We start from the raw sequence: 25,567 nt of genomic DNA on the forward strand, positions 1-25,567 counted from the left end.
CCTTGCCGGTGCCGTCCGTAATTACACCGAGGTCATTGATAGACGTTGGGGGGGAGACATTAGATGTCCTCCGCAATGTCATGTCCATGTGCCAGGACAGTGCAGGATGGCTGAGATATCGATGTGGACATATGCCAGCAACATCATCGGCTGGCAGTCATCGCGGACGACACACAAGTCACAGACGCTCCCGTAGTGGCAGTACCAGCCCCAGCAATGTTGGAACTGGGCTGTCAATAGACCATCATAGAAGAAGAAATAGTCTCTCTTTTGATAATCACATCGCCACATTAGTCAGGAAATCCTTCTACGTGGCACACCTCATCACAAAAGGTTTCTCATTCAGGAAAAAAGAGGTCATTGTTCCCCTCTACTCGTCACACATTAGACCCATTATAGAGTACAATGCCCCTTTTGGTATGTACCTCACAAGACTTCTACAACAACTGGAAAGGCCACAGAAATACCTCACATAGAGGATTACTGGCCTCAAACAGATGCCCTATGCAGACAGTCTCAAAAAACTGCAGCTTTACTCTGTTGCATATCGCCTGCTCAGAGGCGATCTCTGACTAACGCACAAAGCTATGTCAAACCCAGAGCTTTTAGACATGCTCCACTTAAAGAAATCCCTATGAGCTACATGGTCTATAGACCTAAACCTTGTCACCACAATAAACAGAACATGTTGGAGGGATAGATTCTTGTCCCAGAGACTTCCCATACTCTGGAACAAACTACCCATCTATATCAAACAAAGCTCCTCATTAGCGCTCCTCAAGAAAAATCTTGATGATTGGATGGGAGATAGGAAATTCACCCCGGGGATCAGTTCTGTGGCTCTGCTCAACAGTGGCACAGGAAAAACATTTTCTTGGGTGGCGAAAGCCAGGGTATCTTTGGCTAGGCTTATATAGGCCCTAGGGCCAATAGCCTAGTGCCTACCTATGAATCTATGAACCTATGAACCACGTGCACATGGCTCTGGCCAGTCCCAGCAGGGACATGGGTCCAGTCAACATCCCTCTGCCTCTGATGATAGTACCTAGTCTGGCTTAGTACCCGATAATGTCCGTGGCACCCCTGCCAGGCACAGGTACTGTGTCCATGGCCAGAGATGGTGATCTGTACAGCCTGGCAGGTACAGTCTGTGGCTGTCCCACAACCTCCCATATATGGCAGCCACATGGTGGAACTGTGTGCATGCAGACACACACACATAAACCAAACACCTAGGGCTAACACATACACACACACATTATATCAATATTGACCCATGCTGTACTGTTGTCCCTCACACACACGCATACATGTCGATTGGATGGGTCAGTGTTGGGCTCTGGCAAACCAACAACACACCCTGTGCATATGATGAAACTGTGCCACCTCCTGTCATCTGTAACATTGATGCAGGAATAGGCTAACATGGTGCTGATGCACAGGGTGACTTTATAGCAGTGTAGCAATTTTAGCATGTTGTCAACAGTAAAGTGTAATGATATCCTTGTAGGTATATCTGAGCAGGCATGATGCATTAAAGCTATGATTATCAGTGTAGTATTGTCTACACCAGTGTTAATTCCAAAAATGTATTGTCCACCCATGTGCCACTTGGCTGATGTGTGTAGTTCTGGCAGCATGTGTTGGTGAGTGGACAGTACGTGTGTGATGTGTGCAGTACAGATTTGCAGGTGTACATTTGTGAACATGCTGGAGGTGCACTGTCTGCATGTACGTGCATAGTGGACACATGGGAAGGGTGACATGCCCTGTATTACACAGTGTTAACACTTCATAGTTTCTATTGGTGGCCAGTATGCATTTTACTACACATATGTTTTAACTTGGGTACACATGTGTGTATGACATGGTTTGACACTATGCTGTGGATGATACTGTTACTATCTGTCTCTGGTTTGCATTATGGTAGTATACACAACCTCAACAGCCTGACTATAACCAATCATTAGATGATGTCTTGACAACTGACACACAGATGTAGGAAACTCAGTAGCATTTGGATCCTTCCGGTACTATACTATACCAGTAACCAGTGGTATTGACCGCCACCCATTCCTGGGACGACTCCTGTTTGGCATGTAGCCCTCTTAGGTACAAGCAAACACACTAGGGATATGTCTGTCCACATCTGGAAATGCATACAGTTGCCAACAATTCATTCTCCGGATGAGACACTTATCCTCCACAAGGGTATCATACAGACAGATACCTGTTGTCCAACCCATGCTGTAAAGCTATAAGCCAACTATAGCATAGTCATCCACATTTACTAAACATAGTATCCCGACAGTACCACATAGGTAGTAGCCCCCAACATGTAGAACGGGTACCGATGTGTACATACAGTCAAGTGTTATGTCATCTGTCCTTTGGTATTCACATTTCCAAAGGTATCCTGTAGTCCCTCGGTGTATCACATAAGCAATAAGGAGTCTGTATGCATATCCACAAAGTTGCTGTACACCTATAATGAATGTCCATTATTGACAGACTTTGTTGTGTTTGAACATGTCTGAAATATACCCCAGGCATGAACCCTCACTCACACTATTCTATAGAAACTGTCATGGGTGTGTGTGACACAGATGACCTAGGCCACAGATCACTGCAGTGGCTGGCCTTGTCACAAACATACATATGTGACCTAAGGTCTGAGAAGCATCAGCACAATCTGTCAAAAGTAACAGATGTATTCATGTAGAAAGCAGGCTTCACACCTATGGACTAATTGAGGTCACATGTACATATATGTATTTGCCACACAGATACCTGAAGTGTGCAATGCACATACTGTTGTTTTACTGATATGTCATACAGTAGTAAAAGCAAAACCCACAACACATTGACCAACAGTGTCACACACACACACACACACACACACACACACACACACACACACACACACACACACACACACACACACACACACACACACACACTCAGCAATTGCAGGATTCAAACCCCTACCTAACTATGTTGTGATACTAGAGAGATGCGCATTAACACAACACGCTATATGCTTTACTGGGGGGGGGGGTGTTTATTTCCACTGCTATATTTATGGGATACTGACATCATCAGACTTGCCAAAGAGGAATATACCACTTTTAAGGTGTTTTCCTAGTCTCCAAAAAGGGCACTCCTCTCAAAGGAAATCACACACCCACACACACACTCAGCAATTACAGGATTCAAACCCCTACCTAACTATGTTATGATACTAGAGAAATGTGCATTAACACAATACGCTTTATGCTTTACTGGGTGTTTTTATTTCTCCTGCTATATTTGTAGGATGTTGACATCATCAGACTAGACATGGTAATGTGTGTGCACTTTGTTTTATGCAATCCCAGGACTGAGCCATGGGGGACAGCAGGTGTTACCAGCTTGAACAGGACTCCACAATTCTTACCTTGTGTGATCTATCTGTGGCCCAGTTGCCAATCCATCAGATGACAATACATATGTATGCACAGGTTGTTGATTTTGTGGATACGACATGTGTCTGGGATGTTGGAAAAGGGCTATTCAAAGTCTATGTGGGATGTGTGTAGCTCATTTCAGTGATGCATGTCCTGGGTGGCTGCCTTGCAAACAGTCTAGCAGGTTTGGGAACCATGCTCTGCCCATGACCAAACCAAAGTTGGTAGGGTTGTGTGTTTGTAGGCTTCCAATAGCTCTGTTTATGACTTCAATCATGATGGACTCCATGGCCTTGCAGATCAGACTTCATAGGCTTATAAGACTATAGTTCCCATGGTCTGTTGTGCACCAACAGTTGTGGAGTGTGCCATATGTTAATGTAACCCATTCAACAGTTTCATATCCTGTAGAGAGGGTGAGGCTCAACAGACTGTTCAGGTGCAGGGTCTGTTTTTTCTGCAGTTCACTTATGACACATATAGGGAAACAATGAAATCCAATTGATGCCATGTTTTCAGTTTTGGAAGAAGCTGTTTACCCATTCTACATGTGATATCTCCTGGTATGATGATAGGGCCTTTTGTCAGTGGGAGGTGGGTATGTATGTATGGGCCTGTCTGACAGGATGTTGGCATTGTCAGTCATTTACAGCTGGCCCTGACTCAGGACATATATGAGTGCACATTGCTATTTATGACATAGCTGAAGGAAGTGTCAGGGTTCTGTCTGGACTCCTTCTCAGATAATCTTTCCATAACCTGGATTGGATAATGTTTGAAGTGCACATTGTTTATTGAGGATACTGATTGCAGGTTTTTTTATCTTCTTTGCTTTTCCACTTTTTATGAACAACCTAAGTATCTGTAGTAAATATTTGATTATGACACGATTCCAATATATTATATATGTGTCTGTTGTCATATAACTGTGTGCACAAGGCAGGATTGGTGAATAGTGAGAGGTTTCTGGGTTAACACATTCAACTGCCAGATATATGTGGCCCACTGCTGTACTCAGATATGGCCTAAGTGTGTGTGAGCATGCCCAGTTTGGCCTTTCAGTATGTTGTTGCCTGACATTTGCCTCATTTATTCAAGTGTGTGAGCATGCCCAGTGTGACCTTTCAGTATGTTGCTGTCTGAAGTCCACTACATTTGTTGACGTGTGTGAACACACCCAATATTAACATTTATGCTATATGTGTGTTGAAAATCAAGTTGTATTTTTACTGCAGGGCTCACCTTTGTGTCATAAGTCTACAGGTATTATGCTGTGCCTGCAGGGTTTCCATGAGACACTTTGCATAGACTTGTCAACATTTCTTCATACAGGCTGACCAGTGAAATAGTGTCATGATTTAGTGGTTCAGTACTGTGACTATAGTGCACAGTATCCTGGGTTTGAGGACTGTCACTGCTTTACATTTTCATACTGGTAGACCAGACTGCTTAAGGACCAGTAAAGTAAATATGAGCATGTTTACCTGTTTTTGCTCAACTATACCCAACTTTGACCGAACTTGCCCAACATTGCTCAACGTTAACCAACATTGCTAAACATTGCCCAATATTGCTCAACATTGCCCAAAGTTGTGCTACTTAGTGTGTGCAATTTTGTTTACATATACTAAATAGTGGCAAAAGCTGTTTAGCACTGCTTTATATTGCTTAAAACATGGAAATCATGCCTCAGGTGGTGCTGCAGGGCTGTTTATGTCGGAAGCACATAGTACACTCCCTATACATGTTTGAAAACAGGTAGTGTCAAGTTAGGCATCCCTTTTACTATATGTGGTAGTCAGAGAGAGAGGTATCATTTCCAGGGTTCCTACTGAGCCAGTGTATGTGCTATGCGTTGCCTCTTTGCCAAGGTCAAAGCATACTGGGAACGCCTCCTTCTGCCTACTGGGGCAGGCTCAGGTTGTTCCTCTTCCGAGTCACGCTCTGCCTGTGATGGCCTTGGCAATGGTGGGGGGCTGTTTGTCCTGGCCCTATGCTGCTACTGCTGCAGCTGTTTTCGCAGGATCATATTATGTAGCATTTGGGTACATGTAGTTGGTGAGTACTGCAAGGCTCCACCAGATGTGTCCAGGCACCAGAACCGTGACTTGAGCAGCCCAAACACATGCTCGATTACATTTCATGTTTGTGCATGTGCCTCATTATAGAGTTCCTGTTCAGGTGTGTGTGCATTTCTGATGGGTGTCATCAGCCACGGCTCCACTATATATCCAGCATCCCCCACTAGGTGACCATGAGGGATGTCCCCACTGGCAAATGTCTGGTACAGCTGTGTCAGATGCCAGATATGGGAATCATGGTAGCTTCCAGGGCAGCCAGCACACACTTTCAGTATTATGTCCGGGGCATCACACACGACCTGGCAGTTGATGGAGGGGAAGCCCTTGCGGTTAAAGTAGGCCCTACCCTGCTCACTAGCTGGTGCTTTGATGCGTATGTGCGTGCAGTCTATTGCACCCACTACCTCAGGGTATTCCACTATTTGCTGGAAAAGATGCATATTGCTAGCCAATACCTCATGGGAATTGGGGAAATATACATGATCACCGACATGTGCTGACATGGCATTCAGGAACTGGTGCAGTACCCTGGATGCTGATGCCTGTGAAATCCCCATCATATCACCAGTTGGTCTCTGGAAGGTACCTGTTGCTAGTATTCTTAGGCCAACACATACCTTGGTTTCCACTTGGATGGGTTCCCCTCTGTTGGTTCTGTGTGTGAGGCATGGCCTGCATAGCTCAACAATTTGCTGCATGAGGCTTCTGTCCACTCTATAGAGCTCCACTATCTCCAGCTCATGTAGCCCCTGGTAGGTTACCCTGGGCCTGTACACTGTTCTCCGTCTCCTCACTGTGGGTTGCTCAGCAGCATTCGCATTGTCACCACCCTCAGCATGTTGCATATGTTGCCTTATAACAGCAATGGCAGCCTGTAACATTTCTTTGTCTCAGTAAAGCTTTTTAAGTTTTCACTTCTCTTAGTTTACTGCAGTGTTGCAGTGTCTCTGAGGAAAACATGGTGGAAAGATGTCTGCAGAGTTTTAAGTGCTGGGCTGTGGTGGGCTAGTGTACTGCCTGTGTAATTGCCTGATTCTGATTGTTTTCACCTGCTAGCTCTGCTAGTTCTCCTTGGTTAACTTCCTACTATTTGTTGTGCTTCCTTTTCCCTTTCTGTTTCCACAGGGGGCAGCGCCGCACAAAAAAGCGCAAACACACGCACACCAGCTCACATGCGCGCACACATGCTTACATGGCCTAACACTTGCTGACTCCTGCTTGAACGCATGCACACAGGCGCAAACGCGCTTACACAGATTTCAACAACCTTACACATTCTTACTCCGGCTTAAATGCGCGCACACAGGTGCACCCCCGCACACACAGTCTTACTCAGATTTACAGGCGCGCACCCGTGCGCAAACACGTTGCAGGCACTTCAACAAGAAACTTTAGTGTTATCCACGGCATACACCTTCAATTTCTTGGCTTTAGCTAGGATACCTGTTGACACGCCTCTTCCAGTGATGAGTAACTGACAGCAAACACATGCCACTCTGCTCCAGTGAGCTTACATTCTTTCATATATACCCCCTCCTGATGTCACCTATCTTCTACTCTGATACTCCCCTTATCCTACTCTTACACTCCACAGACTTTGCTCATATGCCATGTAAAATTGGGATTCACTATCCTTACCCTCATTTGCATAGGATTGCCTACTAATGCTTGGTTACATCTCTTAGACTGAGCTTCCCCCCTTAGCAACCTCTACTCAGTAGCCATATTGTCTTCAGCCTGCCATTCACTTGCATGGCAGTTGAATATTTTGGATAAAATCCGTATTTGTGGCTTTTATTTTTTTTTCATGGTTTTTAGAGTGCAGCACTTTTGCGCGGTGCTGGGCTACTCTTAAACTTTGGAGATCGAGGTAAAAAAAACATTTTTTTTTTATTTTGCAATGGGAAAAATTGCCAATGGCCATATATTTGGCCATTGGCATGCTTCCTCAACTGGATGCATCCTTTATTTGGAGCTGTCACGGCTCCGTTTTGCTATTTGCAGAATGGTACTCCGTTGACAACGGAGTACATTTCTGCAAATAACACTACTCTTACTCGGACAGGTTAGGGTTTCCTTGATCGCAAATTTACCTCATTTGCATAGCTTTTGGCAGCAAATGAGGTAATTTGCATAACCTAACCCTGTCCGTGTAAGAGTCGTCTTAGGAGCTCTCTTGCATGCCCCTGCCGGCTGTTCCTGGATCGCTCGGCAGACATATTGGCTGCATGGAGTCTTACTCTACTCTTAGACTCCGTGCAAGCCTTTGTGAATCCGGCTCTTAGTCTATACCCATTACAAAAATCTCTCTTGCTAAACAAAAATCATAGGCCTAAAAGCCCTTCCCACTTATTGTGGCACTTTGCATTTTTGACAACAGTAAATGAAATAAAAAAATGGACTAACCTTACTAGTGAAATCGTAAGATAACCCTATTCCACTGCATGGGCACTTGTGCACTGTTGCAGCTGCAAAGCCTGCAATTATTTTTTCTGTTCTTTAATGTTCAAGATCTCAGTCTGCCTTGGCATCAAGTCTTTCTCTTCTCTGCAGCAGACAATTACCTATCTGTGCTGAAGACAAGTTTTCTCCTACACTTAGGATAGGACTTGGAGAAATCAGGCACTGTGCAGCTGCCAGAAGTTGAGAACACCAAAAGAGCACCTCAGCAAAAAGGGAAGAGACAGGCCACCTAACAAGAGCACAACAACCCAACCCGCACTTCAACTCTTCACTAAAGTAAATAAGTAATTAACTTAACAACTGGTCTTAAGTCTCAATTAGCACCCCCCCGGCATTCTGATCCTATATTTCAGCACTTCACTCATTACAGCAAAGCTCTCCACTTTTTATACTGATAATTGTAGACAAAGCCAAAGATAATCAGACAAATAAGCAATGAATCAGGGACACCTTTATATATCAAAACCCAGCTATTGACTTATAACAGACTAAGAGAATTTGAACTAACATGCATTATTAACAACCTCTGACCACACTATGCAGGAGCATCTGGATTCCTCTCTTAAAATCCCTAGTGCTAGCTGGAGCATGTCCTTTATTGGCTAGCTCACCTCACAACTTTTTTGGAAAAAGTGTACCCAGGGACCCCAAAGGTAAAGGTAGTAATGTTATCAGTAATCTTTGCCTGCACTGACCAGTTAGACAGTTGTCTTAACAGGCCTGCTTTGCGGAAGTATAACTCTGAACCGCACAGAATTTCACAGAATTTTTACATTTTTGCATCACATTTTTATTCCTCATAAAAATTCTCCTTTAATGGTAAATTGTTGAGGATTGAATTTACTTAATAGTGATACACATTTGAGTTTCACAGTTCATATTCTTAAGAAAACATGTTAATGAAAAATATGTTATTCTAGCAATATTCTAAGCATTCCTCTTAACCTTCTTGTGCAAGAATTCTAAAGCCAAAAATAAAGGTGGTATGAAGCTAATAGAATAATAGGCTTTGTATTGACATGTATTTTCTGATGATATGAAGTCTGAAACTGAAATCTCAATGATTTGCCAGAAAACACTAATTTACAAATTTTGCAAAATTACACACGGCTGAGGGGTATGTTATTTAAGTTTATAAGAGCACAGTGGCAGTTGGTGACTTCAAAGCAGGGAGGGGCTGGAGGAAGGAACTGGGTGGGTGGGGCTAAATGTAATGGGGGAGGGGTTTTATTACAACAGATTAAAGACTATTACCTGTAATCAAACAGATGGGGTCATTCACTTTCATCCGTAGGCTGCCTCAGTATGTACACACTTGTCATAGCCACTTTATTGATTATATTATGCCGCCGAAATGGCATAAGAAAAAATGCAGTTTCAGCGACACATAAACCGCAAAATACAAATACAGTGAAAGTCCAGGTCACCGATTTTTTTCCTAGGGAAAAAATCAGTAGACTAACAAGACACGACACACAATTTAAAACATTTAAAACTGTGGGACTTCATCCCCCCACCCCCCAGTGTGGGGGGCTGTTCCCCCCCACCTCCCAACTAAATATACCAACTCAGAGATCGCACTACAGTGAGGTAAAGGGCAATGTCATGGCAACAGCCAAGCGATTTTTTTCCCTAGGAAAAAAATTGCTGACCTGGGCTTTCATTGTATTTCGCAGTTTATGTGTTGCTAAAATGGCATTCGTTCTTATGCTGTTTCGGCGACATTATATACACCTTAAATGGCTGGCTGCAATCAACATGGCCAGCCTTAGGTAAAACAGGGCTCTAGACAAAGGACTCCAAGAGCCCCCTGTTGCCCTGATGCCCACTAGTCCCTCCTGCATTTCTCCAGTGCATTTTCTTGTTTCTCCTATCACACTAGCTGCATACCATCAAGATAGATTACTTCTTTCTTGCTTTTTCATGCTTTGTCTTACTTCTTTGCTCTCCCCTGCTTTTAGCATATCTTAACTGCCAAGGATTTTCTGTAATTAAGACTGTTGTAATTGAATTAAGCCAAAATGTCCTGGAGCACTAGATGGTGTGAGGAGCATCTTAGAACTTTTTTTACAATCTTGAGATTTAATTATGACCTGAACAAAAATTAGGACTAAGGAAATATATTTAGTATTATTTTTTTTTTCTTTCTAGGAAAAATAAGTTGTGTCTAAAGCTTAATGCTCAAAGCTAAGAAAACAGTAGTTTTTCAAATAAGCTAAGATGATAAATCAGTGATATATGGGTCTACTTTTTATTATTGAATTTTCACTTACCCAAAAATTGCATTCACGAGATGACTTTGCCAAAAAGTTATTTTAACGAACACCCAGATCACCAAACTTGTACTCCAGGAAACCAACCACTTGGCCACCATGAAAAAAAAAATGAACCAAAGCAAATCAAACCTGCCCCCCATGCCCCTACAACTCCCCCAACTAAATATACCAACTCCAAGATCACACTGTAGTGGAAAAAAGGGCAAAGTTCACCATGGTGGTCATTTACTATATTCTGTCTTAACATCAGCTTAGATTAATGTGCATTGCATCCGTAGACTTTAATGGAGCACCTTTGAATATATGTGATGGTGTGGCTATTAAAGTCTATGGACATGACACACATTTTTCATAAATTGATCTCACTGAGGTTAGAGTTTACTAGTTTTACTCAGTGGCATCAATGTAAACAAAAAAACATGTTTTTAATATTTTTTGTCTTAAAGAAGAATAATAATAATAAGAAAATGTTTGTCAATGGGCAGAAATGCTGTGTTGCACAGGTAAGTTATAAATCATCAGCTAATCACTTTAAACTATTACTGAAGTTTTCAGCATGTGCCTACTCAGGTTGAGCACGTCGCTGCTTCAGTGTGCTTTCACTTGCGCTGCAAAGCATTTTGATGAACAATGGCAGAAAACATCTTTAGCTGATGCCGAAATGAGTTTTGTTAAGGCCAGAATTATTACCTCAGTAGTCAGTTCTGAAATTCTGTATGCAGGATCAGACATGCATGCAGTCCCTGGGTTGGTGCTCTGATAATGACTCTTCACCTTTCTGTAAAACAACAAAATGCATTTTGACCATGTTCTGTATATGTTTATTTATATGACAAAGAAACACATTTTCTTTAAGTATACAAACTAGTATATAAACTTTTGCTCATACCATTTTACTTCTGCAATATAAAACTGCTGCTCATGTATCTTGCTATAATGTCATATTAAATAACAGACATAAAGTGTAAGTGTGCTGTATCTCTGTTCTTATAACTTGAATAAAATTATTATTTTTCATGAAAGTCATTGTTGCTGCGTTCAGCACCGTATCTCTCAACTTCTTAGTGCAAGAAATCTGGATCAAGCCTAAAATAATAGTGGGGTAAAGGCCCAAAAATAGGGATATATTTTACACACTGAAATGTTTCTAGAATTACAGAATTTGTATCAGCATGCATTTGTCTTAAGGATATATAATCTATAACTGAAACATATGTCATTATTTAGCGACTTCAGTCCTCAGTGATATTCTAGAAAACCAGAAATTTTATGAGGAACAGACCAAATACAGGAAGGAAAAATCTGGGCATTTGAGAGTTCTGTCAACAGCTGATGTATTTGAGTACAATGACATATGCTACAAACTCATTTTTATTTCTTCCAAATTACAGCAGGGATGTCCTTAAAGGAATAACCCTTGAGTTCTGTCTCATTTTAGTACTAGGTTTACATGTGACAGTTCAAAGTAAAGTTGACACACATAGTATTTTCTAACTCTATTTTTGTATTATATAGTTTAAGCATATATTCTAAAATGTGAATTCCAGTTGGTGAATGTTAATCAGAGTCCCTGTTATAAATCACACCCCGCCATCACAAAGAAGTCGAGTAGCCACATTAAAATCCATATTGCTGTGTATAATGAAGAAAGAAATATGAATGCCATTTTTTTCCCTAGCACTAAAATGAGAAATTACCCACAGAACTCTTCTAATAATAAATGTAATTTTTCTAACAAAATCTCAATACTGTTATCCGAAGAAGAAGTAAGTGCAGCACTATCAAAGTAAAGCAATACTAGCGCTTGTTGATAACACATCCTGATTTCTTATGGTTCCACATCACCCTCTGTATGTTGGCAATGAATTATTTACAGCAAGAAGGACTAATACCTTTGAATTGAGTTAATATAAAAAATGTGCCTGAAAGCATTCCCTGTTTTGGGTTTGCATACTAGACTAATTATTTTTAATGTTTTCATGTCACTGTTTTATTCTAGAAATGTTACACAACTTTGCAGTAGTGCATACAGCCACTATAATACCTTAGGGCTAGTTAATAAGTTTCACTAAGACACATCAAATTACTTTTCTTTCTAAAAGGAATGCAGGGACCAGCCTTTGTGATCAATATTTCTGCAGAATGTTTCACTTTGTTACCTCTAATGCAGTATGGGTTGCCATTAACTATGTGAACGTTGTCCTTTCCAATTAATTTATAATATAATTTGAATGCATACACACAGCAAAAATGGAGTTTTGCATTTGCATGCATGCATATAGATTCTTATTCCCAACACCGTAATCAGGTCACTGCATCATACTTGTTTGGATTGATTATGTGAACATTATGGAATTCGGTGGCAAGAAATCAAATTACAGTAGTTTAAGTTAGCCAGCAGATGGCAATGCTCACTCATAATTACGATTAATGCTGAGCCAGGATTTTCGGTAAAAAATATATATTAGCAATATTTAAAAAAAAAATGAAACACATAAATTAAGACATTTTTTAAATAGTGCCATTTTATAATAGCAATATATTTTGCCTGTGTTGCATACAAGTCAGGTGTATCCACAGTTGGCTTTGGTCTATCAAGTTTCATCTGCTGACCAGAAACTCGTGACCTATGGCTGAACTCCGCATTACAAACAACATTGCACGATTTATTGTTAAATTATATCCCAGGACAGCAGGCTGTTTATGGGTCTACTGCTTTATTAGTAAAAATGTAGATACTGAAGAATATTGTGGCATATTATTGCAAATTAGCACAACACCGTTAATGAGAAAATAGCACACTGCCAGAGTTCAATTTTTCACATCATGGTGATTATTTGATACTGCAACAAATTACAGTGAAATGCTGACAATACTGTGAATGGTTAAATGGTGCAACTACCTAGATATGTTCCAAAACACAGTGAGTGAATCTTATCTCTAATACCATTCCATTAGTATCCGTCTTGCTCTTATAAAGTACCAGGCTAATTAAAATTCTGTGCTGATAAATAAATAGTACAGAGTACGAGGACTATGGGTAAAGGATTGAAATAGCACAGAAAATTAGAAAATTATGTTTTTCTTTTGCTCAGCAATTTTATTGAGATCATGTCAGTGGCAATTATGTGATTATTATTTTGGGGACATAAAGGAAAGTTTTATTGTATTATAGTTTTTGAAAAGTGGTGAGACAATATTAGGACACTATAAAGTGCAACAAATAAAAGAAAAAAACAGATATCCTGGGCATGTGAACAGCTGAATAAATTGGTGACACTAATTTTGGGGTTTGAGACAGGTAAAACACATTAGCTAAAGATATTTTAAAATGTGGACCACTAAACATTTCCATCCTTAGCAGCAGTACAAAGAAGCAGAAGGAACAGGGAACTGTCTGCAGGAGGAGATACTCTCGTTCATGAATTTCTATGTTAATGTATCTTACAGCAAACATTGTTTTTTTTCCCCCTAACTACCTTGTGATTAAAGTAACTAACTGAAATATCAATGGATCTAAAAATGCTTAAGCAGAAATGGCAGGATTCTGTAGCAAAAATCAAGAAAATGTATATTCACTATTTCTCTGCAAATTATGCAGGTTTCTTAATAAGGTTTAATGGAAACACGTCTGTTTCATTAACACTTTAATCCCACAAAGAGATTATCACATATGAAAAAGGAGATTGTAACTGATTTGGTTGTTCATCATAAATATACACTGTTGATCTCTACAAGTCTGTTGCAAAAATATCCCTTGTTCATCTCATTCTGCTTAATTAAAAAATCAGTTTGCAAGCAAGAACTTTGCTCAAACAGTGTCCAAAAGTTGCAAGGTTGTCTTTTATCTCTTTGTTCTTTTTTCAGTTATGTAGATTTTGTGTGGCATTACAGCTGTCATTAGTTTGAGGGATGATTATAAAACTGCAATTTTTTTTTATAAGGGTTACTGCACTCTTATTGATGAATTATAAAACCAATATTTTGAGATCTAAACAATATAGTTTAACAGTGAATATTTAAGAAACAATTTCCCTCTGAGTTAAACAAACATAAACTGAGAGTTTTTCCAACTTTTAAATAGGAAATAATGATTTTCAAAGTTATGTCTTTTAGTTGCATTACATTGCACTTACATTTTTGTAGTTTTGGGGTTTGCATTATTAAGTCTCGAACTTCTGAAGGAGGACAGTGGAATCCAACAGAATCCAACCTGGGAGACAGGAATCAGCTCATTAACAACCCGTAGCCTTAATTCTCTGTACCAACTGCCAGTTATATATATATGATTACACCGATTTATGGTTCAAAGAAAACTGACACATCTTGCCTCAAGACTCAACTGAATCCCTAACTTATATATACAGATGTGTGTATGGATCTTCTTTAAAAAACTGAAGACCAGAACACTGACATTCATTTTCGTAAGACTGAAAATACCGAAACCTGACATACTTGAATGCTGAAGCTTTCCAAGGGTAAGCAAACACTTGCCCAAACTTAAACTAAATACACACCAAAGTAATTAACCCCCAACTATATATACCAGCTTCAGGATTGCACTACTGTGGAGAAAAGAGCATGTTAGGCAAGTGTTTACTTACCCTGGGAAAGCTTTAACATTCGGGTATGTCAGGTTTCAGTATTTTCAGTCTCGGGAAAATGAACATCGGTGTTCTGATCTTCGTCTTTTTAAAATAGATCCTGGTACACACACACACACACACACACACACACACACACACACACACACACACACACACACACACACACACATGGTTGTCTCGTCTTGTCTCCCCAAACAGATGGCTTTGGTCACTTAGTGCACTCACTCAGTGCCCACTTCAATGTGCAGAGAGATATGTTCAAAAACAGTAAGCTCAGCTTTTTATCCTTGATCACTGATGTTTTACTCTGTTGGTTTGGATTTCACATGCAAAATTTGGCAAAATGTGGAGGTGGGAGGCACATGGCTATTATTCAACCTTTAACTGCCTTGAATGGCCATAGGTTCATAGGTTCATAGGTTTATACTAGGCTATCTGCCCTAAGGCATTTATAAGCCTAGCCCAAATTTTTGTGTCTTACGCCACCCCTTATATGAAAAAATACTGTGCCCATTAGTTTGTTGTGCCTCTGTCCAGCAGTGACACAGAGATGATTCCCGGGGTAAACCTACGATCTCCCATCCACAGGTCTAGATTTCTCTTGAACAGAGTCAGCGAGGTGCTCTGCCTCACACGAACCGGGATTTTATTCCACAGCATAGGGAGTCTCTGAGTGATAAATCTATCCCTCCAGCACGTCCTATTTATATCCGTGCTAAGGTTTAAGTCGCTTGCTCTAGTGGTTTTGGTGGATTTGGATTTTTTGAGGTGGAGCATGTCCATTAATTCCGGGTTGGACATGGCCTTGTATGTCAGGCACATGTCACCTCTGAGCAGACGGTATGTGACTGAATAGAGCTGGAGTTTCTTCAATCTGGCAGCATATGACAGATTTTGGAGTCCCTTTATCCTTTTGGTGAGGAACGTTTGGGGTCTCTCCAATTGCTGCAGATGTCGGGTGAGATACATCCCGAATGGGGCATTGTACTCGATCATTGGTCTGATAAGTGAAGAGTACAGGGGAACAATGACCTCACTAGATCTGGATGTGAATCCCTTCATGATCAGGTGGGCAATGTAGAAGGTCTTTCTAACCACTTTAGCAATGTGAGTGTCAAAAGAAAGGCCACTGTCAACCTGGGTCCCCAGGTCCCTGATAACCTCTTCTGTGCTTAGTGGATTGCCACCTATATGGTAGCTTGGGGTTACCTTGTTTTTCCCGAAGGGTATGACTATACATTTTTGGAGTTTAACTTCAGGCCATGGCTCTGGCACCAGCTATCTGTTTCCGTGAGTCCCTTCTGAAGGATATCCGTGTCCGATGCACTTTCCACTACAGTCGTCTGCAAACTTTGTCAGCCAAAGTCCTCCCATGTTGGCCTGTACTTCTGAGAAGTAGATGCCAAACAATAGGGGGCCAAGGACCGAGCCCTGTGGGACACCACTTGTGACCGGCTTGGAGTCTGACACAGCGCCAGCAACTCTAACCCTGTGGGTTCTGTCCTTAAGCCAGTTTGCAACCCATCTTGTGACATATGGGTTTACATTTAAGCTGGTAAGTTTTTCTACAATACCCAAGTGGGGTATTGTGTCGAAAGCCTTTGCAAGGTCAAGGTAGGCTGTATGGACTGCCTTTCCCTCATCAATGGCCTTGGTGACTGTTTCGAAGAAGTCGACCAAGTTCAAACTAAGACATAAAGTCATGTGCTGTTTTTGTCAAGGAGGAGGGAAGAACAGAGACGTGAATAACTTCCCTGAGCCTTATGCTATTAACTAGAACAAGTAAAAATAGAAAACTATTAAGGACATCAAACAGTGTTCTTTTCATAAATGTGCATGAAATTCGCAATAACTATGCAAATCCATATTAAAGGATTTTGCAGGCAACAGTGAAGTAAGATATAAAAGAAAAATAGTATACTTGCCACAACTGTGCAAATACTTCCTGTAATGGTGCAGGGGAAAGTAAGTTGCATGTAGCAAACTGTAATTTGTGTGCAAAAAAGTTGCCTTATGGTGCAACTCCTTGCCAGAACTGTGAACATTGGAGGGAAATGATTTTGCAAAAAAGAAAAAGTTCACAACAGATACCTCAATTATATATATATATATATATATATATATATACACACACACACACACACACACACACACACACACACACACACACACACACACACACACACACACAATATGATTTCATAAGGCAAACAATCCATCCATCCATCCTCAACCCCTTTTTCAAATTTTGCACATGGGGTTTCAATAGTGACAATCATCTCGAGCCAAGGTTCAGAAGGCAAACAATAACAAACAATTATCCACAATACCATCAGCTGCTTACATAACATATCCCAGCAAATTGCACATAGTGGCACATCTTGCATTATTTTTGCTACAGCATATGCTGTATGTCTGCAGCAATATCTGAGGCAGCATTGCAAATTGCTCCTGTGAGGTATGCATCTGTGAGGTCAGATCCTTATTTATATTTCACTTTCTTCTTCCATGGGCTACTCACAGAAATATATAGTATCAAAAAGTGAAATGAATGTCAGACCATCATCTGCCAGATATGGCTACATTACTGATATTTTTGTTGAAACAGGTTGCAGAATCATTTACAGAGTCTGGGAAAACCGATTTCTAATAACTTCAGGAGGTGTGTGAATGATGCCTTCAAATCACTGTCATTTTTAATTTCAATGAGTTCATCTGCATGGTGTCAGAAGCATTAGATGTTTCAATTCTAAATGGGCCTCCAACCACCCAAGGCCTTTGTTAGCATTTTGGGGGCCCCCGGCAAATATCAATTTGAGGGACCCTGGACACTTCAGTTTAAGTATCACCCTGTCATGCCACCACTCCAATGTTTCAGTTCATGCTTCAGAGTTTTAGAAGTAGCAGCACAGACTGAACTGTAGTTGCATTCTTCTTACATCACAACAGGTCTCTGTATCCCACTATGCTGGCCTATCTCACAAAGGGACATTCACAGTTACTGGCATTTAGGTGGAACAATGATACATTACAACAGCTCTCTGTACAGAGCTGGACTTATGTCCTAGGCACTGCCTATATTTACACCCTCTCACACACACATCCTCTAGTACTATCCTCTGGTTTGCCCCCATCCTAGGCTTCTCACAGCATACACATTACTTTTTTCTTCCTTTTCTCATATATGTTCAGCTTTACTTTTCCTTGCATCCTTTCAACATATCTTTTCTGACCAACACAGTACAGTAATAACCATTTAGGAAATAACTCAATTAAGCCAGGCCCTTCAGAAACCATAGGGCTATAGATGCTCTGGGATACATTTTACAGTATTTTGCCAAGCTTGTACACCAATGGTAGCCTAAACAAAAAAAAATCATGGGTAAGAAAATTATTTCTGTCTTATTTTCTTCTTTCAAGGAAGACATATGTTGTGCCCAAGGCTTAATGTTCAAAGCTGACAAAAGAGTAGCTTACAATAAACTGACAAGACAGTTGTTGGAAGGATATACAAATCCTATCTGTGAATACTATCCCCCCCCCCCCAAAAAAAAGGCAGTCACTGCACGTGATTCCTCTGGTGTTAGATTGGGATGAAAGCAGATGTTCAAGTGGCCACTGTCATACATACACATAGCATGCCTCCTCACTCCTCACCCCTACCTCTCAAAGGCAGCCATCTGTATATGTGCCTGATATGTGTGAGAGGAAAGTGAAAAGATAATAATTACAATAATATATTTCACTTTGTTCCTCCTAGACAGTACTCCTAGACAGTACACTGCCCCTACACAAGCTATAGTAACATTCTTTGTGCACTTCCAAGGTCTGTGAGAAAGGCAAAAGAAACAATCACCATCTTATCTCCAGCATCAACACAAGCTATAACGACCTCCTGTGCACACCTCTAAGGTTTGATTGTGATAAAAATTAAGGAAGTAATGACCACTCCGTCACCAGCCCCCCAAACAATCTACAGCAGCCCTCTGTACACACCTTCGAGAAGGGATGATTTTAGAATGGGTGCAGCTGAGGCCAACATTAAGTCCATGTCAAAATCCATTTGTACAGTCTGGGATGTGAAGACCACCAGGCCCATAGAAGCTGTATGTGTTGGAATGTTCTGTGATGTATTTTATGGCTTATGTTTGAAATATAATTACTTGTTAACTGCATTTTTTTACTGCTATCCAGAATAATTATGTTTGTACTTGACATTATTGTGTCTATACTCACAGGTAAAAATCAGTGATATTTTTTACACTTATAGACCAGCACATACATACACATGCACTGCAAGTTCATCTTTAGGGAAACTGGAGGAATTCTATTTTACCTATTGTATGTTTCTGAGGTGCTGGGGTTAACCAGAAGACATGGATAGACACATACAGACAGGAAGTGCATGCAGCCTCCATACGGAAAAAGTCACATCCAAAAATTCAACCAAAGCAAAACTCTGTGAAATGACAATGCTACTCACTGAGTCACAGAAGCAAAGAACACTCACTATCACACATATCCTGTTCCTGACATACCACTAAAGGTAGACATCTAGCATACACAAGGTCTAAGTTTGTGATGGCAAGTGAAAGAAAACATGGCCAGCTAACAAGCTTATATACACTGCAACCATGCCCCCCCCCCCCTCCACACAAGCGTAATGGTAATGTCAATGATGTTTGTGATAGAAAGTGGAATAAATTATAGGCACCTTGTTACTCTTATATTGCAACATGCACACATTGTACAACAATGGTACTGCCACACCAGATCAGTGGCTGTTGTTTAGCAGTCATCAAACAACAGCAGGGGTAAGACAGTTTTATTTACTTCATTGAGGAGTAATGTATCCCTGTCATTGTCTCTGATTTCATAGAACATCCCTGATTTTGCAACATAATTGTGTTCTGTCTCTTGTAAACAAAGTTTGATTTGCTGGTAAATCATTCAGAATTACCGACAGTCAATAAATCCAGGCATCAGAGTTCCATAATTGCTACTGTCCAAAAAATGCAAGCTGATGCAAAATGTGTTATTTTATTAACTTTTTCATCTGAGTCAAAATAATATTTAAAAGTGTTTTTGAGCCTTTATTCTGCTGTTATTTTTGGCTTTGCCCAGAATTCTTGAGCAAATAAGTTGACAGTTATAGTATCTGGTGTTATGCCAGCATTTATAAAACTCCATCAAAGAGAAAACCATTTGTGAAGACTGGAAAAAACAGATCTTCTTAAAATCCAAGGTATGCACTGAGATCAATCCCTCTGAGTGGCTGAACTTTAGTGCTGACTTTGTTCACATCCATCCACTGATTACAAGCTTTATCCTGTTTCTGATAAAGAGCATAACTGGAAAATGAATCATCTTTTTTTTCCTCATTTTTCCCCTGTGATGCCCATGCACTTGCCCAGCAATCAAGGAGCCTCAATCCTCACCACTAACACCAGTGAGGGGCATCCATATAGGGAAAGGATAATAAATACACAAACAGTAAAGTAAAATTTTCCTTAAGAGCACACAGAGATCACAGTCGGTCTGGGGCTGGTTTCTCCCTTTCTCTCCAGGTCCCCAGTAAGACTCCCCACTGGCACAGCTATAGGGTCCAGATCTCACCCTAGTGGGCAAGTTAAAACCTCCAGCACCCTCTCTGTCCAACCAGTGCTTTGTGTCTCTGCCCAAGTAGCTGACACACACACACTTTGAGACAAGAGTTTATACAACCACACAGACACTCCTGGGGAAGGATGGCACAAGTTCAACAGCTGTGCCCCTTTTACCCCGACTATACGGTAGAAATCACTGCCACCACCCAGCTAATATTTATCAGCTACTCAAAGGCCCTTATGAAAGGGTATCCAATTATACTGTGCAATATTATTATCCAAATGATAAGTGCAACCAGTCAAGACTTATTTGGAGTGTCTTATTACAGTATCACTATATACATGCAATGTACTCTTAGAGCTTAAATTATCTCTACACAAAACAGCCACAGCTGAAAGGTTTAAAAAATATTTAATAATAAAAGAAAATACAAGACAATACTTCTTAGTGCTAGTCAAGAGTTCAGAGATCACAGAGAAATACTTAAAATAACACAGTAGAAAAGTTCTGACATGACAGAAAAACAAACTAGTCTAATCTTCCTATTTTCTAGCTATATAGAAGAGAAAACACAGTTCTAAAATCCTACTCACATATAGACACAGGCAGAGTGGTGAATGCTGTCCTGCTTTCTGTCCTTAAATTGATAAGCCAGTACCACTGATTCATTTCAGATTACATCATTTCATTCTGGTTCCCAAACTAACAGACTCTCAGAGGTTAATAGCCCTTTTGATCTTGCAGCTGGTTAGGAACCAGAGCAATAAAAGAAATTATGCATGCAAATTGTAGCTATTAACTCTGGGCTCAAAACAATAGGCAGAATGCCTTTAACTAGACATTGCAGCTTCGAGTTTTGACAACAAACAATTGACTTATCAACTTTGTTACAGCAGAGTGCACTGTTGTTACATTTTTGCAGTTCCACATTTAACACCATTTTCCCATTAACGAGAACAAGCCTGTGGCTTATATTAATATTTACAAATGACAGAATTATCTGCAAAATTCTATCTGTCTAGGCTGGCAGCCTTCACCTATCTTCACATCCCCAACCAGCCATAGATTTTGTGGGGCCCCCACACAGCTAAGGATGATTAGGCCCCACCCCTCCTGCAGCAATGGAAACTGTAGGTGCAGAAAGCTGGCTATGAAGTTAGTATTAGTGGACAGAATGCCCACCAGCAGGATTTAACTAAGTCAATGGGATTATGTCAATGGTAAAACATTTAATGAAGTTGTAAAGGCTGCTACTTGACAAAACACTGGTGCTATAACCAGAGAGCTCTTTAAGTTTTAAAAGAGATATAAATAAAGAGTTAATCTGATGTTGTTAATCTTCTTCCCATTCGTCACTGATAGGTTCAGTTCTGAGCCCCTTGGAACCGTGTTAGACTAATACCAAGCTCGTGTACACCAAAAACTCTCGAACTAAGCTACTACCCACAATGCCCTTCTTTCTGTTACCTCAGATCTCGTTTGCCACATAGCTGTATAGCAGCGTTTCACTGAGCTCTCAAGCTAAATGTTATTTTTTCTTGATACTTGTGTATTTTTAATATTTTTCTCTTATTTTTCACTCTTTTACTGTTAATATATCCTCCTAAATAGCTCTACCCATTGGGTAATTCTTTTACCATCTTTGGTATGCCCTCTCCTTACCCTTGTGGTATTGCTTGATACCATCATTGGTATCTTCTTTCCCTCTCTTCTTCCTTTCTTACCCTTTTTTTAGGTGTTTAGAAGTTTTATTAACTTTTTTGTGTGTGTATGGAAATGTCTGACAAAAAAGGGACTTTGGGATTTAAGCATTGCACCTCTTGGAATAGTAAACTCCCAAACAGCTTCTCTCATGACGACTGTGTTTATTGTCTGGGGATTTCTCACCTCTCTGTTAAACTTCCTTGCCAGATTTGTCAAAGTTTCAGTCAGCGGATGCTGAATGAAAGGAAAAATAAATTGATTCTGAAAGGCCTTCTTGTTTCTTCTTCCTCAGTGGCCCTTTCTGTGTCGGAGGTCTCAACCTCTAAAGTAAAGTACAAGAAACATCCTGATTCTGATCCCTTTTCACCAGCTGGTGATAAGAGTAAGACACACAAACATAAGGCCCACATATCTTCCTCACAGCATAGAATTCCTACTTCAGCTCCGACTACTACTACTACTATTGTTCCGAGCTCTGCTCCAATTGGTACATTGACCGAAGTGATGGACATTACTGCATTTTTGACATCGGTGCCACCCTCGGCACTGACCTCTACGGCACCGACCTTGCTTTTCATTTCAGCTATGGCACCGACCTTATCTTCGACAACAGCTATGGCAACGACTTTGCCTTTGACCACACCGAAAGTGGTTTTGACCCATGCAATTCCTTTGGACCCGATAACATTGACTCTGAGTGCCTCTTTAGCACAGAGTCTCTTTTCTACTCCACTGATTCCTTTAGTACCTGTCTCCAAGTTAGAGACTACGGTGCCACTAGCTCAGACACCATGGACCTAATACTCCCCTTCATTGGATCCATTCCTAGGTCAGATGTACAGCCCCTTTCTGGACCAACCCAACTCCCCTTCAGGAGTGTCCATGAGGTCCACCAGGAGTCTTTCCGAATTTGATGTGGTGCACCTGTTGGATCAGCTGTTGATGGCCAGAGGGATACCAAATGTTCCTAAGACTCACCCCCCTTTGGAGTTTGGGTCTATCTCTCCCAGGACTTCAACGTATACTCCTCCTTCGGATCCATCAGTTCTGAAGCCCATTGCTCTGACGTCCTTTGTGGAACCCCACTCCTTGGCACTGACAGTGACTGCCACTGAGGCTTTAGGGTCACCCCTTTGGTTTTTGGTTCCACTGGAACCATCCCTTCCTCAGACTCATGGTTGGGGGGGCAGAGTCCTCAGTCCAGGTTCTGAGTGCTTTATCGGTTCGTCCTCAGATCCAGGGATAATGTCTGCCCCGATGATGCTTGAGGCTCCATCCCCAGAAGTGGGTCCGATGGAGCGGGGTGAGACCCCTGTTCCAAGGTTGTCTTTCTCAGTTCCAGGCTCCCACTCCTCTTCAGGTGGGCCTACTTTCTGGGTGATGGAGAGGGTGCTTGCTTTGGGAAGCAACCCTCTGACATCGGAACTTCACCTTGCTCCCTCTGAGGTACAACTACCATGAGCCACCTCCCCAGGACACTGGGAGGAGAAGCCTCAGGAAATCCCAGTTTGGGGTACCCATCCCTCTGAGTCTTCCTCAGCTATTCCCACTGAGGAACCTCCTCAGAAGAAGGCATGCAAGAGGAAGCACATTGACTCTCCTGAAGAGTCTTTGACTGAGGACATGGACTACAATAATGGGGATGGGTCCCCACAGTCACCCCTGGATGATGTCTCCTTCAGAGACATCCTGGAAACATTAAAACAGGTGGGTGGCTGGAAGCCCTCTAACCCTTCCTCGGAGGAGTCCACCTCCCTTCAGGCTTTTCGCTCCCAGACTTCTACCTCTTGGGTGACCCCACCTGCTGGCAAATTAATCCAGCTTGTCATGCAGCATGCTTGGCAGAACCTTGACTCTATTGAGGCCATTCCCCGGATACCCAATAAGATCCCCCCCCCAGAAGAGCATCCCCACTGGTCTAGAGGTTTGCCAGTTGATGCTATGGTGGTGTTGCCGGCTACTAAAAAGGATCTAGTGGAAGAAAGTCCTACTGTTCACCCACCCAACAGAGAGTCCTGGGCTGTGGACAGGTTTGGAAAGTGAGTTTTTGCTTCAGCGACCTTTGCTGTCAGGTCCCTGAACTGCTTGGCACATTTCACGAGAGATTTAATTACTGAACTTTCTATAGCCCTCACAGGTAAAGTTTCTGATGGGGCACGGGACAGGGTTGCATCTCAATTTGCCACCCTTGAATCTATTTCCAATTTGTCCCTGAGGCTGCTTTCCCATGCAACTGAAGGGGCGGCTAGAGCTGTGGGTGCAGGCATAGTCATAAGGCGTCATGCCTGGATGCGCATCTGTGACCTCACAGACTCCTTCAAGTCCTCCTTTTTGAATGCCCCTATTGAACCATCTTCCCTATTTGGTTCTAAATTGAAGAACACGCTGGCCAGGTGCGAGCAGGATGGAAAGACTTTGCCTGCCATTGGCCTACGTTTTTCCAAACCTCAACTTTCTTTTTCCAGGAACCAGAGGAGTGGAAAAATCTGGCATAAGAAATCTCAAGGCCCTTTCCATAATGCATGTGGCGAGGATTCCCCCAGAGACAGAGGGGATTCCAATGGTGGAAGATGCCCCTTTAGGGGCAGAGGGGGTCCCCAAAACCAAAACTCCAGGGATTCCTTCTCTTTGTGGTCTTATCAATGCTCCTGAAGCGTTGCCTGATTGCTTTCCTCTGGAAGCAGTAGGGGCTCATTTTTCTCTTCACCAAACTTCCAGGTGCTCTATTGCAAACAATTGATGGGTGCACAGAATAATCTCCAGATCCAATCTATATCCCTCTATCCTGCCATCCAAAACCTACAAAAAAACCTTCCCGATGTTCCACCCAATCAAAGGGAAGAAGCGGCTTTAGGGATAAGAAAGCTGTGTCAAAAAAGAGTCATCCAACCAGTCCCTCCAGACCAATGCGGATCCAGGTTTTACTCAAGATTCTTTTTAGTGCCAAAGAAGACCAGGGACTGGAGACCCATTCTGGATCTCAGCCATTTAAACAAATCAGTGGTACAAATTAAGTTCCGCATGGTCACTATTCAATCCATTCTCCCATTTTTAAGGGAGGATGTTTGGATGTTTGGATGTGCTCGATAGACCTCCAGGATGCGTATTACCACATCAAAATGGACAAATGCTCCAGGAGCCTCCTTCGCTTCAAGCTAGGAGCCAATCATTACCAGTTCCAAGCCCTGCCATTCTGTCTCTCAACGGCCTCCAGAGTATTCACAAAATGTCTAGCAGTGGTGACAACTCATCTGAGACTTGAAGGATTTCAGGTGTTTCCGTATTTAGACGACTGGCTCCTTTCCGCCCCCACCAAGCATCTTCTGACCATGGCCGTCCGTTACACACTTTCACTATCAGAGTCCCTAGGCATCACTGTTCAT

The 25,567-nt window shown here is 41.6% G+C and overlaps 1 protein-coding gene across 3 annotated transcripts in view; it reads right to left on the bottom strand.

Annotated features, from left to right (window-relative positions):
• The window catches only part of LOC122807165 (urea transporter 2-like), a 235,351-nt gene that overhangs the window by 91,187 nt on the left and 118,597 nt on the right, over positions 1–25,567 (bottom strand). For all 3 annotated transcript variants that reach the window (XM_044078200.1, XM_044078209.1, XM_044078215.1), the window contains one exon: positions 10,957–11,044. In XM_044078200.1, coding sequence (XP_043934135.1) covers positions 10,957–10,998 — 42 coding nt within the window. In that variant the 5' untranslated portion in view covers positions 10,999–11,044. The remainder of the gene's footprint in view (positions 1–10,956; positions 11,045–25,567) is intronic.

The sequence above is a fragment of the Protopterus annectens genome, chromosome 1.part1 (assembly GCF_019279795.1).
Source record: "Protopterus annectens isolate FY-2018-M chromosome 1.part1, PAN1.0, whole genome shotgun sequence".
Classification (NCBI taxonomy): domain Eukaryota; kingdom Metazoa; phylum Chordata; order Ceratodontiformes; family Protopteridae; genus Protopterus; species Protopterus annectens.